The sequence below is a fragment of the Ochotona curzoniae genome, unplaced genomic scaffold (genome assembly GCF_017591425.1).
Source record: "Ochotona curzoniae isolate NIBS_2020 unplaced genomic scaffold, NIBS_Ocur_1.0 scaffold_3208, whole genome shotgun sequence".
In the NCBI taxonomy this organism is placed as follows: Eukaryota; Metazoa; Chordata; class Mammalia; order Lagomorpha; family Ochotonidae; genus Ochotona; species Ochotona curzoniae.
This window is the reverse complement of record NW_024467106.1, coordinates 20,366,927-20,383,415: the sequence shown is the minus strand read 5'-3', so window position 1 is coordinate 20,383,415 and position 16,489 is coordinate 20,366,927. Positions and strand designations below refer to the sequence as shown.

Below are 16,489 nucleotides of genomic sequence, written 5' to 3'. Positions count from 1 at the left end.
CTTTCAAATAAATAAAATAAACATTTTTAAAACATGAAGAATTTTTTAAGGTTTATTTATTTATTCCACAGGCAGAAAAACAGGAGGAGAGAGAGAGAAAGAGAGAGAAACCTTTCATCCACTAGCTCACTCTCTAAATGGCAAAGCCAGGAGCCAGAAACTCCATGTGGGTCCACAGGTGCCAGGTGGCAGGGTCCCAGGTCCTTGACCCACCTCCATCGCCTTCCCAGGCACATTTGTGGGGAGCACCACAACTGGAGCCTTCATCTGTGGCACCACAGTGCAGGCTCCCAAAGTGAAGGAGCAATCTGACAGGCCTAGGGAACTGGTTCCCTGTGAATTGGTCCTGGGCTTTCTGGAGCATGCCTGCCTTTCTCCCTGAGAGCAAAAACTACCTTGAATCCAAAATTCCATCAATCAGATGGAATTAAGAACAAGGTTGTTTAACTCAGATGGAGAGGATTACAAGACATTTATTGGTTTTGTGGTATTTCTCATTTTGCAATAGTTCCATCGAGATATAATTCACATACCACATGATTTACCCTTTTAAAGTATACAACCCACTTTGTTGTGCATTGTGGTGGGCAGCAGATGCGGCCTCAGCAAGCAGACTGATGCCAGAAAACTTGTAGACACATGTTTGTGTCATGGAAATGCTCTGCCAGCAACTGAATTACCGGTGACAAGAAGTATGCATCCATCAAGATAACAGGGTTAAGATTGACAAGGTCACTATAGGCTTGACGGGTTATTTAAAGCCTGTGCTATTTGTGAAGGTATTTCCAAGATGGGTGAGTCTGATGTTTCCATTCCCCCACTGAGTAGGACCAAGGATGGAATAATCTCAAAAAAAACACTGTGGACAATTACAGATATGGGATAGAAGTCATAAATAAGTACTGAAAAGCTAAATGACTACAATACAATGTAATGATTTCTAGTATATTCATGGGGTTGTGCAACCATCAAAACAATCAATTTTAGAATCCATCCATGCCCTGTAAAAGAAACCTACCTCATACACTACAGTCCCTCCATCTGTCCCTACCCTCACTCCTGTGGGATCAGTGCAATCCACTGAGCTCAGTGAGTTCTCACCGAGCTATTTAAACGTGTCCTTACCCTATTCCACCACCTTGATTCTCAAGAATGATCATTTCTTTAGAAACTGTATTTAACATTCTAAATAAAACATACAATAAATGTTATAGCCAGGGTAGGAATTCTGAGAAAACTTGTATATATGAAAAAGTTTAATGGCCTATTTAGGAAAGTTAAAACAAATCCAAGCATTAAGTAAAGCTACCACCTGCTCCCCTGGTATCCCATAGTGTTGGATTTTTCATTATGAAGGGTAGATGCCCAAATCTGATGTACTTGTTTCTCCATCAGTTACTGCTTCATGTATTGGAAGCTACGTTATTACAGACATGCTGATTTCTTTTCTCTGACATTAGCTGCTCCTTGCGTTTTATTTTCACTATGTTTTGTCTGATGTTACTGTCACTCTGGCTTTCAAACAGCCCATCTTTACCTAAAATATCACTTCTGTTCTTTCAGAAGTTTTTTTTTTAAAGATTTATTTTTATTATTTTTTTTATTGGAAAGGCGGATATACAGAGAAGAGAGACAGAGAGGAAGATCTTCCGTCCGATGATTCACTCCCCAAGTGAGCGCAACAGCCGATGCTATGCCAATCCGAAGCCAGGAGCCTCTTCTGGGTCTCCCACACGGGTGCAGGGTCCCAAAGCTTTGGGCCGTCCTCGACTGCTTTCCCAGGCCACAGGCAGGGAGCTGGAAGGGAAGCGGGGCTGCCGGGATTAGAACGGGCGCCCATATGGGATCCCGGGGGTGCAAGGCGAGGACCTTAACCACTGCGCCACCGTGCTGAGCCCTAGAAGTTTTTTTATTTGTTGTTTTTTTTTGGTATGGTACATGACCAGTAGTCTTCTATAATTTTGCTTTCTCATTGTGTCCTTGTCTGGTTTTGTTAATAAGGTAATATTGTCCTTTAATATGAGTTGAAAATTCATCTCTTCATAGGTTTATCAGTTCTTGCTCTGCCTTTGAAGAAAATGTAGAGCCTTTCCCTGACTTTAAATCAGGCCATCTTTCTCTTTACAATTACAGTTTAATTAGCTTTTAAAATCTCTGTTCGCAGCTATCCCTTTTTCATTCCTAATAGTATCTGGATTCTCTCTTTTTTCTTGATCAATCTTGCCAGGAGCTTATTACTCTGCTGGTTAATTTTATGTGTCAACTTGGCGAGGCTGAGGAACTTTGATCATTGCACAAATATTAGTCCAGATATTGCTGTTAGAGGATTTGCCTGCACTCTGCCATGTGAGTGGGCCTCATTCAGTAAGTTAAAGTCCTGGATGGAACAAGGAAGGAATCTTCCAAGCAATGCAGTAGCAGCTGGTGTTGAGTTGAGCCCTAACACCTGCTCATTTCTGGGTCTCCAACCTGCTGCTAACCTGTCCCAGAGATTTTAGACTTGCCTGCCTCTAATCAGGTGAATATGTTCTTTAAAATAAACCTCTACTGTGTATTTGCATATATCCATACACACAGAGAGAGGATGTGGAAACATGGAGTTAAAAGATAGGTATATTGGGGCTGGTGCTGTGGTGTAGTGACTTAAGGCACCACTATTGATGCCATCATCCCATATCAGAGTGCCAGTTTTTGAGTATCAGCTTCTCAGCTCCCAATTCAGCTTCCTGCCCATGGACCTGGGTAAGCAGCAAAAGACGGCCTGAATGCTTGGGTCTCCAACATCCAGTGGAAGACTCAAGGCGTTCTTAGTTCCTGGCTTACTGGGCCATTTAATGATTGAATGAACCAGTGGATGGAATAGTCTCTCATTCTGCATCTTTCTGGTGCTTTGACTTTCAATTAAATAAATCTGCTTAAAAAAAGATTTATTTATTTTTATTGGAAAGGCAGATTTACAGAGAGAAGGAGAGACAGATCTTCTGCCCACTGATTCACAAATGGCCGCAACACCCAGAGCTGAGCTGATCCAAAGCCAGGAGCCAGGAGCTTCCTCCAGGTCTCCCACACAGGTGTAGGGTTCCAAGGCTTTGGGCCATACTCTGCTGCTTTTCCAGACTACAAGCAGGGAGGTGGATGGGAAGTGGAGCAGCCAAGACAAGTACTGGACCTATATGGGATCCCGGTGGATCCTCAGATTTAGTCACTGAGCCATATGGATAGCTTCTTTTCCCATAACATGTATTATGCCCAGATGTGAGGATACGATTCAGTATGCATCTCTACTTCCAGATCAAAGATGGACTACCAATGAAACAGTTAACTATATCTTGACAATGGATACTAGACTCTCTGCCATTGTCCATGCCCACAATGTTGGACATATGACTGTTTATGAAGAATTATATGAGAGTAATAACATAGGCGAACTCAGTGGTGAGGAGGGGACTTGAGGTGAAGGTAGAGAAATCCCAAGGCCTATGGAACTGTATCATAAAATCATAACAATAATTAAAAAAAATAACATATATGTTTACTCATATACCAGTGAAGAAAGCTTTAATCTACAGATAGCTTCATTTCCCATAATACGCACTATACACTTAATTCTGCTTTATCTTTATAATTCTTATTTCTTCCTACTTCCTTTACATTTATGCTCTGTTCTCTGACTGCAAATTTCAGCCTTTCCCCTTTCCTTGGATACTGAAGCCTAAAAGCCAACTACCCCTTGTGTTTCTGGCTATTCCACAAGCAAACCAACCCTGGATATCCAGCTTCAAGTTCCTCCTTCCCCAGGACCCCTCCTTGAGAGCGCCATCGATATGACAGTCCTTCTGCCAGTCAGTCCCTCATTCTCCATGCATCACTCCTTGGTTTCTCCACTTGGTTCATGTCCGGGGGCCTCTCTTTTTGATCTTCCTAACTTGTGAACCAAGCCTGCATTTTAGCTATTGGTCCTCTCCTATCAGCACCCCTTGCTTCCCTCATGCTGCAGCACGCACCATCTTTCTGAACAGAAACCAGATCCTGTCACTCCATGGCTTACCCATGTGTCCCGTCCCTTCCCTGTCAGGTCTCTCCTTTGCTCACCTGCCTTTCCAGTCTTGAGAAACACGGGCCAAGCCGCCTAGATTTGGCCAGCTTTCCCCCTCTCCCCTTGGCCTTGTCCAATCTCACTTTTTTAAAATCATTTTTTGACTTGCTATTTTCTCTTTAATTTTTATTTAAGTAAGTCCCCCTCCGCCACAAATAAAAACTCAATGGGACTCCATAATACTGGGCTTAAAATGAAAGCTGTCTCTGGCCCCCTTGGCCCCCTTCTTCCTTCTTGCACACAACCATTCTGCTATAGAAAGTGACAAAAGCCAGGTTGGTCTTCCCCAGTTTTCATCTCTATCATTGCTGCCTCTCTTCAGATGCTACCAGGAGGAGCACTTAATTTCCTTGCTGCTGCCTGAGGCTCTCAATATGGTTTTGTGGTTTCCATTCTCCTGGAACTCATAGAGATTCTGTGTTTCTTTTCTGCTCCCTTCCCTGAGCCAGTTCTGCCCATGCTGCTAAGGGGTTCCTGGCTTTGGGCTCCTATTGATTGCTTCTAATTAACTCCTTGGACCAAAGCCTTCAGGTAATAATGTAGCACTCCAGTCCCTGATGTTTTAACTAGAAATTGACTGCTCGCACCATCCTATTTCCTCTCTGAGAACTGCTGCCTCTTTCTCCCTCTCTCTCTCTTTCTCTTTTTCTCTCTCCGCCACCTGAACCAGTGTTTCTACTAATCAGAGTCCTGGGAAGAAGTGAAGTTGCCAACCCAGTGCAAAGCTCCACTCACAGGTGAATGCACCTTGCACGGTGACACCTACATCGCTCAGGAAGCGGGGGTATTACCTGCCTGCTGTGTCAGTCCCACACCCCACCTCTGGAGTTCACTCACAAAAAGACTCAATTCACCCAACCAAGCCCTTCCCTAGCACATGTCAAGGGGGGCCTGCCACTCCAACCAGTCTCGTGCCACCTCACCCACAGTCAACAAACCAACACAGCTCTCCACTGCTTTCTAGCTATGCAAATTTGGCTAAGATATTTCCTTTTTTTTAAAAAAAATTATTTTATGACTTATTTGAGAGGCAGAGAGAGCTCCCAGCTTCTGGGTCACTCCCCGGATGTCCACAATGGCCTCCCAGCCAGGACCAAAACTGGAAGCTGGGAACCCAATTCAGGTCTCTATGGGTGGCAAGAACCCGATCACTGGAGCTATCACTGTGTCTCCAGGAATCCCATCAGCAGGAAGTTGTAGTCAAGAGTGGGAGCTGAGAATTCAAGCACACACTTCATTGTTCCATTTACTAAGACAGAAGCCCACCCCTACTGAGATTTCCGGAGGGTCAGCTTCCTTAACCCTAAAGTGGGGCAACCAGAGGCTGTTGGGATTCCAGTTACTGTGACTGAAGCATCTTCAAATGTTGCCTGGCACACATAAACATGACATGTGGCTCCAGTGAGAGCTGCCATCAGGCGACATCCCAGTAAGATGCAGATGGCTACCTCTGAAGAACCTCCTCACTGCAAGGGGACATGAGTCGCGCCTCCCCCACAATGCACAGCAGAGGAGGAAGGTCGCAGGCAGACAAGGGCGCATCTCCCCCTGCCCCCTGCCCTTCTCTCTAGCTTGTTCCCAAGACAGGACAAACCATGGTCAGGCCTTGATGGTCATTCACTGGGCCCTGTTTCCCAAATGGACAGCTCACTATGTTTTAAAGACAGGCAGCCATGATGGTGCTCCTTCCATGCAGTGCACGGCCCCCTGGCGATCCTGTCACCATCAACCACGTGGCTGTTTAGGAAAGACAGAGGATCCAGAACAGGGCAAGGGAGCAGGTGGCTGTGGGACTTAATCTAATTAAGCCAGTACTCCATTAAGTTTTTCTTCCTCTTCTCTTTCGTAAAGAAGCCTCAGAATAGGGTATTTACCCTTAATAAAATATCTGCTTTGCATTCCATTGTTCTGATTACTCAGATTCTGGGTAGAGAGTCCCAGGGGAAAGAGGTGTAAGTCACAGGATTTGAACACCAAGATCCTATGCAGATTCTGGGCCACAGAGGGCAAAGAAGGTCACACCAAGGTTACGGAGAGTACTGTGAGAGAGTAGCCCTGTCTCATGGCAAGAGTCTGGAGAAGGAGAAAATCAGGGTAGACTCCTTGAAAGAGGTGGCATTTAAGTTAGGACTATAAGGATGAGCCGTATATGCTGAGACAGAGGGAACTCCAAGAATCTCACAACTAGCACAGTTAGCCAGAACAGTAATTGAATGAATGCCTTAGGGGGTGATCAGAGACACCCAATCAGCTAGTGTATAAGCCCTTGGCTTGGGGGTCCGAACAAGCTGTACACTGGAGAAACAGCGCCTGGCCCAGGCAGGTACCAGCCAGTCAGCGCTCACACTGCTTCTGTGAAATCCCATCTCTATGGCTGTGATTGGCTGAATTCTGGTTTCACACACTCAGGCCTTTTGATTACACACCCAATTGCTTGGCAACTTGCGGTCTGAGGAGGCGAGATCCCTCAAGAAGGAAACAAGTGGATACCAACTTGTAGTGACAAAAAGGACAGGAAAAAGGCACGATCTCTGCCTCCTCTTCCTCTGCAGTCCATTGGTGCTCTTCCTAGCACACCAACTACCTTGAATTTGCATCCAGAGGGCCTGCCTGTAGGAGGAGGTGTGGCTTCCTGTCACACCACATTCCTGTGCAGTCTGGGGCACCCCTTTCTCGCCTGGTTCTGCTTGTTTCCCCCGGGAGTCTCAGTTCCCTTGAAGGCAGCATCACTGATGCACATGGCTCCCAAGGAAGTCCGTATGCAGGACCCGTGCGGGGGAATGGTCCGGCCCTAGGACAGCCAGCCAACAGGCACCCCTGCTCATTCCCTGCAGAGGCAGGTAGGAGCTGCAGCTGAAGAGGAGGCAAAACTGTCAAAAAGCAGGGGAAGAATGGAGGTGAAACTTGGGTTGATGTAGGAGATGCCTGTAAGAGGAAGTGGGGTCAGAGAGAAAATTCCAGATCAAGGCATGCTTCCAGATCAATGCTTCACCCAGGGAGCAGGTGCTAACTTTCGTCGAGTTTATAATGTAACCGCCAGGGATGCAGGTGGGTTTTGGGAAGGTTAAGCCAGGTGGTTCTGCATTGATGAGTAGGAGGGGGCAAGAGATAAAGAAGGGAATCCGTAGGCACAGCACACCCTGCAGCCACACACACACACACACACACACACCCCAGCGCAGGCACCTCACATAGATGCCTTCCCTCCTACGTCTCACCGATCCTTCCTACTTCCTGGCTTGACCTGATAAAGTTGGCCTTGATGGCAGCAAGCCTACCCACTGGCCACGTTCCTAAAACTGTCCAGATCAGACAACACTATCCTGTGCTGCTCGTGGGTCCAGGGGCACGTGTGGAATCTGGCCCTGCTCTTCAGCCAGACTGTAATTCACGCTGCCCAAGCTGTCTCACGGGACCAAGCACAGATACGCACTGGGCACTTTCAGAAAGCCGACCAGCTCTGGAATGCTTGCTCCTTTCCAGCGTGGCAGAGTCTGTGCATCCGCTTACGGTTCTCCTACCCTGCTTCCTCCTTCTCCCTGGCCACACAGCAGCTTGGCAGGGCGATCACATCTCCTGGCTCTGTCTTTTAGTGAGGTCACCTAGTTACATGTTTTGCAAAGGAACAGGAGCAGCTGCTATACACGCAAGTAGCCCCAAAGGTGACTGCGTGCTCAGGATTTTTGTTTTGTCCCTTCTTTCAAGCAACCTGGCTTCTACAGCACACACCAGGACCCTACTATGGGGGATGGGGAAGCAACAAGACAGAAGGCACCTGTGCCCAGTCACGTTGGCAGCCTTCAACCAGCCAGACTCACACCTGAGGGAAACATACTTTCATGTAAGCCCCAAATGTTAGGGTCTCTGTGGCAACAGTGAAGCCTCCAGCTAATACCTTCTTCCACTCTATACTCTCCATCTTCGTTAATGTGCTAACTTTAGTTGTCAAACTGGGTGTATTATGGCTCAGGTTCCTTGGTACCTGTCTGTGACCCTAGTCTCCTTTTATGGGACATCTGTGGAATTTCCTTATAACGTAGTCACCAACCTTCTTCCTGTTTCCTCTTTCCCATCTTCTGGAAGGTGAATGTAACATCTGGAGCATCAGCAGTCATTTTGGACCATGAAGCATGCTAAGAAGGTTGATGAGGCAGAAGAACAGAATTCAGGGCCCTTGGTGACCCAGGAGCTTGTATGCCAATTCTGAGACATCAGTGTTTATATTTCTTCACATGAGAGAGGAATATCTATCTTATTGAGGCTACTCACGTTCGTTTCTGGCACAGCCCCAGTCAATCCCCACATATATACGCACTAACACATGTCGACATTTTAAACACCAGCTTTGAGGGGTCTTTTAGCAGGAGAAAAGAAGAGCAGGCGATCCCAGCAGGCAGGAAAATGCCTATTTCCGGTCCCTCACAGCAGCTTCAGTTCAGTTGCTGCGTTCTTTGAGGTAGATCTATGGGGCAGCCCAGCAGGCTCCAAACGACCCTCATACTAGGGAAGCACAACTTGCTTCCCAGGCAAAACGAGTGATGGGAGAGGGATACGAGCCTGCGCTGGTGCTGGGGCAAGTGGCCAGGAACAGGAGGCTAAGAGCTGGGGCTGCTTCCTTTCTCAGTTGGAGTCTCTGCTCCCCACAGCTGCTCAACTCTCACCCACCCCCGGACCGATGGCGGCCTCCTCGCCTACCCACAGCAGCCAAGGTGGAAGCCATATCTGGGGACTGGCGGGCCCCGGGGCACAGCCTTGCCATGAGAGGGGGAGCACCTCCAGTTTTCTGCTTCGGTCGCTCCACTTGGAGAGTGGGCAGCAGGCGCGCACAGCTCCCCGGCCCTCGCTGTAAGGAAGCAGGGGAGGTGCTGAGCATCACGTCCCGCATCCCCGGCCTCGGCCGTGCCATAGCTGCCCCGAGTCTCCGCCGCCCCCAGCCCGGCCCTGACTCCTTCTCCCCTCCTCTCCCGCCGCCTCACCCTCCTCTGACAGGTAGCGCAGGTCGTAGAACTCCCCAGCGAAGGTGCCGTAGGAGGAGTCGTGGCGCGGCACCGTCTCGTCGGCGCCCACGTCTCCGCGCGCGCGGCCTCGGGGTCCCCGGCTCCCTGGGCCCGCACCGTCGTCTGCGGGGCTGGCGGCGCAGGCGGCGGGCCCGGCCAGCAGCAGCAGGAGCAGCGGCGCCCAGACCCCCGGCAGCTGCCGGGGCGGCCGCGCCATCGCTGCGCACCGATCCCGCAGCCCAGGCCGCTGGGGCCGCAGCGGGGGCGCCGCGCGGACTGAGCCGCCGCCGCCAGCGCGCACCCGCGCAACCGCGCAGCCGCCAGCCGCCTCCTGGCCTCGGTCTGCGCATCCTCGCTCCAGCCCCGCAGCCTGCCGTTCCTCCCAGCATCTCCTCCTCCCCGTCTGATTCGTTTTGAAGGCGGCTTGCTAGCATCCATCCTCCCTCCCCAACTCTCCCGCAGGTGCACGTCCTTTTCCGCGAGGACTCTAAGTGCGGTCTGGGACGCGACGGCATCAACATCACCAGGGAACTTAGCAGCATCACTGATCTCAGCCCCGTTCCAAGACCTTAAAGCAAAATTTGCAGTCCACCAGTTCCCCCGGGAATCCCAAGGCATGCTCCAACTTACAAAGGGCTCCTCTGGAGGATGTTTGGTTTACGTAGAGCACTTTTAAAACAATTATTCTTAGGATTACCCCGAAGGAATCTGAAACTGCAAGATCCCACTGTATACTAAAATGGATTTTTTAATGCCAAAATTATCTTTTTTAATTCCACTGAACACACAATTAGCACTTTAATGAATTAATTTAGAAGGCAAGGTGAGAGAGAGCTTCCAGCTGCTGCTTCGCTCTCCAGATGCTTGCAACTGCCAGGGCTGGAATAGGCAAAAGCTGGGAATCTGGAACTCAACCTGGGTCTCCCACATAGGTCGCCAGGGACCCAAGCACTTGACACATCACCTCCTGCCTCTCAGGGCATGCATTAGCAGCAGGTGCAATCAGAAGCAAAGCTGGGACTCAAACCTGAACACTCCGGATATGGGATGTGGGCATCCCAAGCAGCGTCTTAACTACTGTGCCAACCCCAGCCCTCCCCCAATCTTTGGAAGTGTCATCAAAGAAAGGTAAAGTGAGCAGTTCAGGGGCAGCAAGGATATTTGAATTCAGCTCTTGGACTATGTATTTTGCAAAGATCACTGATGCCTGCATACATTCTGCACCCTTCAAACCAGGCACCAGGTTTGCTCTATTTTCCTGCAGCAAGAATGTGTGAGCTCTGAGGCACCCAGGCCAGAGTGGATGGTCATGCTGAATTCTCCACATTCTCAAATTTTCTGGAGTCAAGCTGCTGTTGACTTACTCAGCCATCCATTGACTCACACCAAGTATCTACGCTCTGCCAGTGTCCTGAGGTTCCCTACTGAATTTGGTAGCTGGGGTACTAACATTCAAATCTGTATGCTGTGTCTGTTTTTGGCATGGCCACAATTCCTTTCATGTTGGCTTTTATATTCTTTCCCCTCCTCCCCACTATTTCTTTTGATGACATAAACAAAGAAAAATAATTATGAAGGCAGAGAAGCACAGAGATTTCAAATACAGGCCTAAAAATCAGACTGCCTGGAATGGTGAACAGTAAGAATTAGTAATTTCCCATGATGCAACAAAGATTATGATAATGGAGAAAGGGGTGGGCTTTTGGTGCAGTGGACAATATATCGCTAAGGACTCCAACGTGCCATACTGCATTGCCTGGTTGTGAGTTCTAGCTCTGTTCCCAATTTCAGCTCCTGCTAATGCACACTCTAGGGGGTAGCAGGTGATGGCTCAACCATGTTGGTCCCTGACACTCATGAGGGAGATCCCCATTGAGTCTGCCTCCTGGCTTCAACCTGGCTTAGCCCCAGATGCTGTGGACTTTTAGAAGAGTGAACTGGCAGATGGGAGATCACTGTCCTAACTTTTATACAATGAATTTTTTTTTAAAGATTCTATTTATTTTTATTAGACTGGGCCACTCTAACAGCTGGAGCTGAGCCAATCTGAAGCCAGAAGGCAGGAGCTTCCTCCAGGTCACCCACATGGGTGCAGCGACCCAAGGCTTTGGGCCATCCTCTACTGCTTTCCCAGACCCCAACAAGGCAGTTGGGTGGGAAGTGGAGCAACTGGGACATGAACTGGCACCCATCTTGGATCCTGGCACTTGCAAGATGAGGTTTTAGCCATTGAAACATCATGCTGGGCCCCAAATAAATGAATGTTTAAACAACTTCTCTTCTGTTCACAAGAAAAGGTATGGTCAGTTTTAAGTGGCCCAAAATTTAGCTGGCAAATTGCTCTGATAAAATATCTGCTGTTGTGGCATGGCAAGTTAAGCTACCATGTGCCAGAGTGTTACCCTGAGTCCTGGTTCCTCTGTTTTTCCACCCAGCCTCCTGCTAATACATCTGGGAAGGCAGCAGACGGCCCAAGTGCTTGGCACCCTGCTACCATATGGCAGACCAGGATGGAGGTCCCGGCTCCTAAATTGACCTTAATCTGAATCTGGTTGTTGTGGCCATTTGGAGAATAAGCAGAAAGACATCCTCCTCCTTTCTCTCGGCTTCATTCTTTCAAATAAATGAAAGAATTTTTTTTTTTTTTTAAGTATCAGGATGTTTTTTTCCTTTGGAGGATGAGTTAGGTGAAAGTTTGCAACCATAGACTAAAATGAGGTTTGCAGGTGATCTGAGCGTTTGGACCCAGGGTCCATGAGCCCTGGAAGGTGGCCCAGGTGGTTTTGGGGCAGTGTGAGGCCCCTCATGAATGTGCTGGGATAGCGTTTTGATGTATGGGTTTTCTAGAGAGAAGACTTACCACTTTCATGCCACTTAGGGTCTTTGAATTTTACCGGGGCCTTAGAATTTCCTTAAGTTCTTGATTCCCTGCACCCCTGGCTGCTTCTGTTTCCTGAGATTCTTACTCACTTATGCATACTGCCTTTTGAATTTTTAAAAATTTATTTTTTGAGTTTGCTCCCCATGTTTCAGCCCTGGAAAGAGTGAAAGGAGTCTTATCCTAAGCTTCAGCACATGTTCCCTCCCTGGTTGGTTCTTCCCATGATCACACAGACTCCACGCTTTCCACTGAATAGGCAAGACTACTATGGTTTCCTCTTTTGTGCAACTTCTGGGGAAGTATATTCCTGAATATTCTGACACCACTTGCTGACCAGGAGCCAGCTGTTCCAGTGAGAACCCAGAGACCAACCAGAGTCTGATTTCATTCTTGTTTTTTGAGAGAAAGACAGCACCTTTATTTTCTCTTCTTATCAAAGTCATTTCTCTAAAAACAATTTTTTCATTATAAAAATTCCCCCAAGTCAGTGCATCTCAGTGTCTGACCAGTAACATACCTGCTCATGCTTCTGACTGCCTAGCATATGTAGCTTCTTCCTTTGGATTTCATATGAAATAAAATCTAAGATCTTGGCAGTTCCTCTGAAAGTTAAACATGAAGTTGCCATGTGACCCAGCAAATCTGAGGATTGAAAACATGTTCACACAAAAACGTGTACGTAGACATTTGCAGCAGTATTAGAGTAACTGAAAAGCAGGAGTAAACCCAATGCCCATCACTTGACAAATGGATCAACAAATTATGGCATATTCATACAATGATACACTGCTTGGCCATAAAATGTATGAAGTTCCAATACATGCTACAACATGGATGAATGTGGAAACATTACGTTAAGTGAAAGCAGCCAATCACAAAACAGCGCATATTGCATGATTCCATTTACATGAAATGTTCAGAGTAAGCAAAACCACCCGCAGAAATCCAGACACAAAGGAAATTATTGGTTTCCAGAGGGTGATGGAGGAGTAAGTGGTGGTAACTGGTGTGCAAAACAGTGAGTACACTAGAAATCACGGAATGGTACACTTTTAAGCGATTTACATAGTGAATTTTATTTGAATATTTTCCAAAGCCATGATCTTTGAAAAGGGGGAGCGAAAGATAACAATGATATCAGAATATCCCTGTGCTATTTGGGGAATACGAAATTCTAGGTGCATCCTAGTAGAATCTTGCAAATGCTCTAGGGCTTCATTTTCAAACTCCTTCCACATAAGGGCCTCTTGTGCAGTGTGCAACCCATAAGCCCTGTGGGGTGAACATTACCAGCCCCTTGCAGTAACCCACCTTGCTCACAGGCAGTGTGAGGCCCACAGGCTGCAGCCCCAGCTCCACAATGACAGTGCCAGCGGGCTGACCTCCTTTCCTGCCAGTTGCAAGGTATGTGCTGTGTGAATGTATGTGCTGTTGTTTTGGTGCTTAGTTTATAAGAGGTGAGACAATATTGTACCAATTCATTTTAGTTGCTACAAAAAGACAACTTCATCCTCTCAGGTCACAATGTCAAGTACACTGAAGGAGGCCAACAACTTGGACAACTGCTGAAGCCAGGGGATCCTCTTGATTTTTACTGGTTAGAGGTGAGACACCAAAGGTTCTAGGTTTTCATATGCAGTAACAGCCAGCTTGTCTGTGGTCAGCCGTCCATGACACCCACCTTCCAGAACACATGCGAGCACAGAAGGCAGCGGGGACAAAGCAGGAATGCCCAGTCTCTGGGCACAGCAGCTGAAAAGCCCATGCATCCTTCTTTGGGGGCATCGCAGATTCAACATGTGTGAAACAGCCTCCTGGCTTCGCCCAGAAAGCTGCAGTTGTGCCCTGAAGGCTTCCCCGGAGAGCAAGAGGTGAAGAGGAGAAGTTGCAAAAAGCAGTTGAGAAGAGGAGGAGGGTGTTGGACTGGTAAGTGGTGACAACCTCACACTGTACAGGAACATGTTTTTTGTATCATGTGTGCAATATAGAAAACAGCTAAAGCTGTTTTTTAAAAAGTTCAGCCAGGGGCCACAAGGCAGAAAAGGCCCCCAAACACTACAATTGCCCTAGATAGCTCCATTGATAGTACAGACAACAGTAAAATGCAAAAGAAAACAAAACCCCATCGGTGACACCAACATAATACCCCAAAAAGGCCAAGCCAAAGCCCCACACATCTGGACAGTTCCTGATGACATCACTGCATCCAACCAGGGTATCAGAGGGTTGATGTGTGCAATGATGGCCATGGTTTACCATAAAAAAAAGGCAAACACTCTCTAATGTACTCTGTTTACTAAGGCAGGGGCACATGTGACACATTTTAGAAAGATTTCCTTCCAAAAATATGAAAATTTTAAGGATTCAGCACTTAAAGGCCTACTCCTCAGCAAAGTATTTGCTCACATACCTCATTTTACAACAATGCTAGTAAGTGAGGCATTCCTTTTTTAATATATATTGTTATTAGTATCAAATTATTGGCACCATTCAGTTTGAAAGGGACAGGAAAGCCAACTGTAGAACACAATGGAAAAGTACAGTTGTGATACAAATGTGTGCACTCCATTCCACCTCACAAGTGCTCCTAAGAAGTGGGTGGACATTTTACACTGAGGGAAAACACGGCTAAGAAATCACCACAGGAGAAAGTGCTCAGCTAGCAATTAATGAAACAGAACAACTCTTCCAGAGCAACTACACACATCTAGTAAACCAGCTCGAAATAAATAAAAACAGCAAAACACCAACAGTGGCAGAGCTACTGGTCAATAGAAGTGCATACACATTGCTGGTGGCCTCATAAATTGTAGAGGGGATTCAAGCATTCATAGGGTTTATGGGGTTGAACTAGATGATCTTTAAAGTCCTTCCAATCTAGAGATTGGATCTTTCTAGAAAGCAATCTGGCAATATAAAACAAGAGCTATAAAATATTTCATGCTCTTTTACCTTGTTCTCCCTCTTTGGAGATTTTCCTGCAGGAATAATCCAAAAAGGAATATTTTTTTTTTTACAAGGACATTCATAGCAGCAGTATTTATAAGAAAATTAAGACATAACTCCAATATCAAATCATGAGGAGTGAGGCTAACCAAATTATATCGAAGAGAAGACACTCAGGATGGTGAGAGTGGAATCCATGTGGATAAGGGAAGTGCTGCATGGAGAAGTGCAACAGAAGAGACAAATTGATCACAGCTGCATTAAAATGTGCATGTTCACTGAGGAAGCTGGGATAATTCAGAGGATAGACTGGTGAGGGGTTCCTTTATTCCTGCGAAGTTGTTCAAGTGCATAATAAAAATTTAAAAACACATTTCTTGAAACTATATAAAAAGGGAGCAAAATTCCCTCTGGTTAAGGTTCTATCACTGGGATATGGAGTGATCAACTTTAGTAATAATTTTACTTTATGGAACCTACTTGATGTTAAATTTTCTTGATCTTGAATCACCTTAACCTTGTGAGGATTTTTAAAAAAACAATTTAGAGTAGAACTTTTGACTTTAGGTTCTCTGATAACTCTGCTTATCCAAAATCATATCATACCCAACAAGTTAGGTTATATTTCTGATGAGGCTGAAGTACTTTAGGTTGTGGGGACATGTAACTTTATATTTTCATTCACTACTCATATCTGGATAAAAAAATGAATGTTAAGGATGCCAAAAGATAGGTGTAGTGTATTCGTGTCAATGAAAAACCAGCAATAAAGAATTATTCTCTCATTAAAAATGACTCTTTAACAAACAGTCAAAGCGTGGTTGCAAATTTCAGTCCTACAAAAATCGTATGGTTTTTAGATAGCAAAGGATTCCACATTGTATTAACCCCTGTGCCTGGTAACAGACACACACAGGGACGTGTGAAAAGGAACCCCTGTTTTCCCATCTTTCTTCTCCTAAACCTACTAACTCCTGTCTCAATTACATTGAGTCATAGGAAGACTCTAATGCTCAAGAGACATAAAATAACTTTTCCAATAGAAGTCAAGCCAGAAGTTGGCTTCCACCCACCGTGGAGACCCGGGCGAGCAGGGCACACCACAGTCGAGTGCTGTGCTAGGCAGAGCACACAAAGCCCGAAGAAAGGAAACGAACAGAAGGCACCATGCCAACCCCCAGGCATCAGGGAGAATGTCACAGTTCGGTCATCAACAGTCTTTTCATCATTTTTTCTCTCTCCAGTTCCTGCCGGAGTGTCTCTGCACTGAAGAAGAGAAAGGGACAAAAGAAATGAGACAAAAATCATAAAACCTGCAGGCGCAGACTGCTTAAGGGTCATTTACTGAATCCTTCATTGATTTCCAGATCCTGTGTAAGGTAGAGAGTCGGACACGGGGAGAGGCTTCCCACACTCTGGCTCACTTTCCAAATGCCCACAACGGCTGGGCCTGAGCTGGGCACAAGCCAGGAATCAGAAACTCCATCCAGGTCTCCCAGATGGGTGGCAGGGACCCAAGTCTTTGAGCCATCATCTGCTGCCTCACAGGAGGCAAGAATTGGGAGTGAA

At 46.7% G+C, this 16,489-nt stretch overlaps 2 protein-coding genes across 4 annotated transcripts in view; both read right to left on the bottom strand.

The window, feature by feature from the left end:
• The window catches only part of FRRS1L (ferric chelate reductase 1 like), a 31,058-nt gene extending 21,617 nt beyond the window's left edge, over window positions 1-9,441 (bottom strand). Inside the window, exon 1 of the mRNA XM_040963681.1 lies at window positions 9,073-9,441. Coding sequence (XP_040819615.1) covers window positions 9,073-9,310 — 238 coding nt within the window. The 5' untranslated portion in view covers window positions 9,311-9,441. The remainder of the gene's footprint in view (window positions 1-9,072) is intronic.
• A 6,490-nt stretch (window positions 9,442-15,931) lies between these two features.
• Window positions 15,932-16,489, bottom strand: part of EPB41L4B (erythrocyte membrane protein band 4.1 like 4B) — a 128,985-nt gene continuing 128,427 nt past the window's right edge. For all 3 annotated transcript variants that reach the window (XM_040963530.1, XM_040963529.1, XM_040963531.1), the window contains one exon: window positions 15,932-16,186. In XM_040963530.1, the coding sequence (XP_040819464.1) occupies window positions 16,117-16,186 (70 nt within the window). In that variant the 3' untranslated portion in view covers window positions 15,932-16,116. The remainder of the gene's footprint in view (window positions 16,187-16,489) is intronic.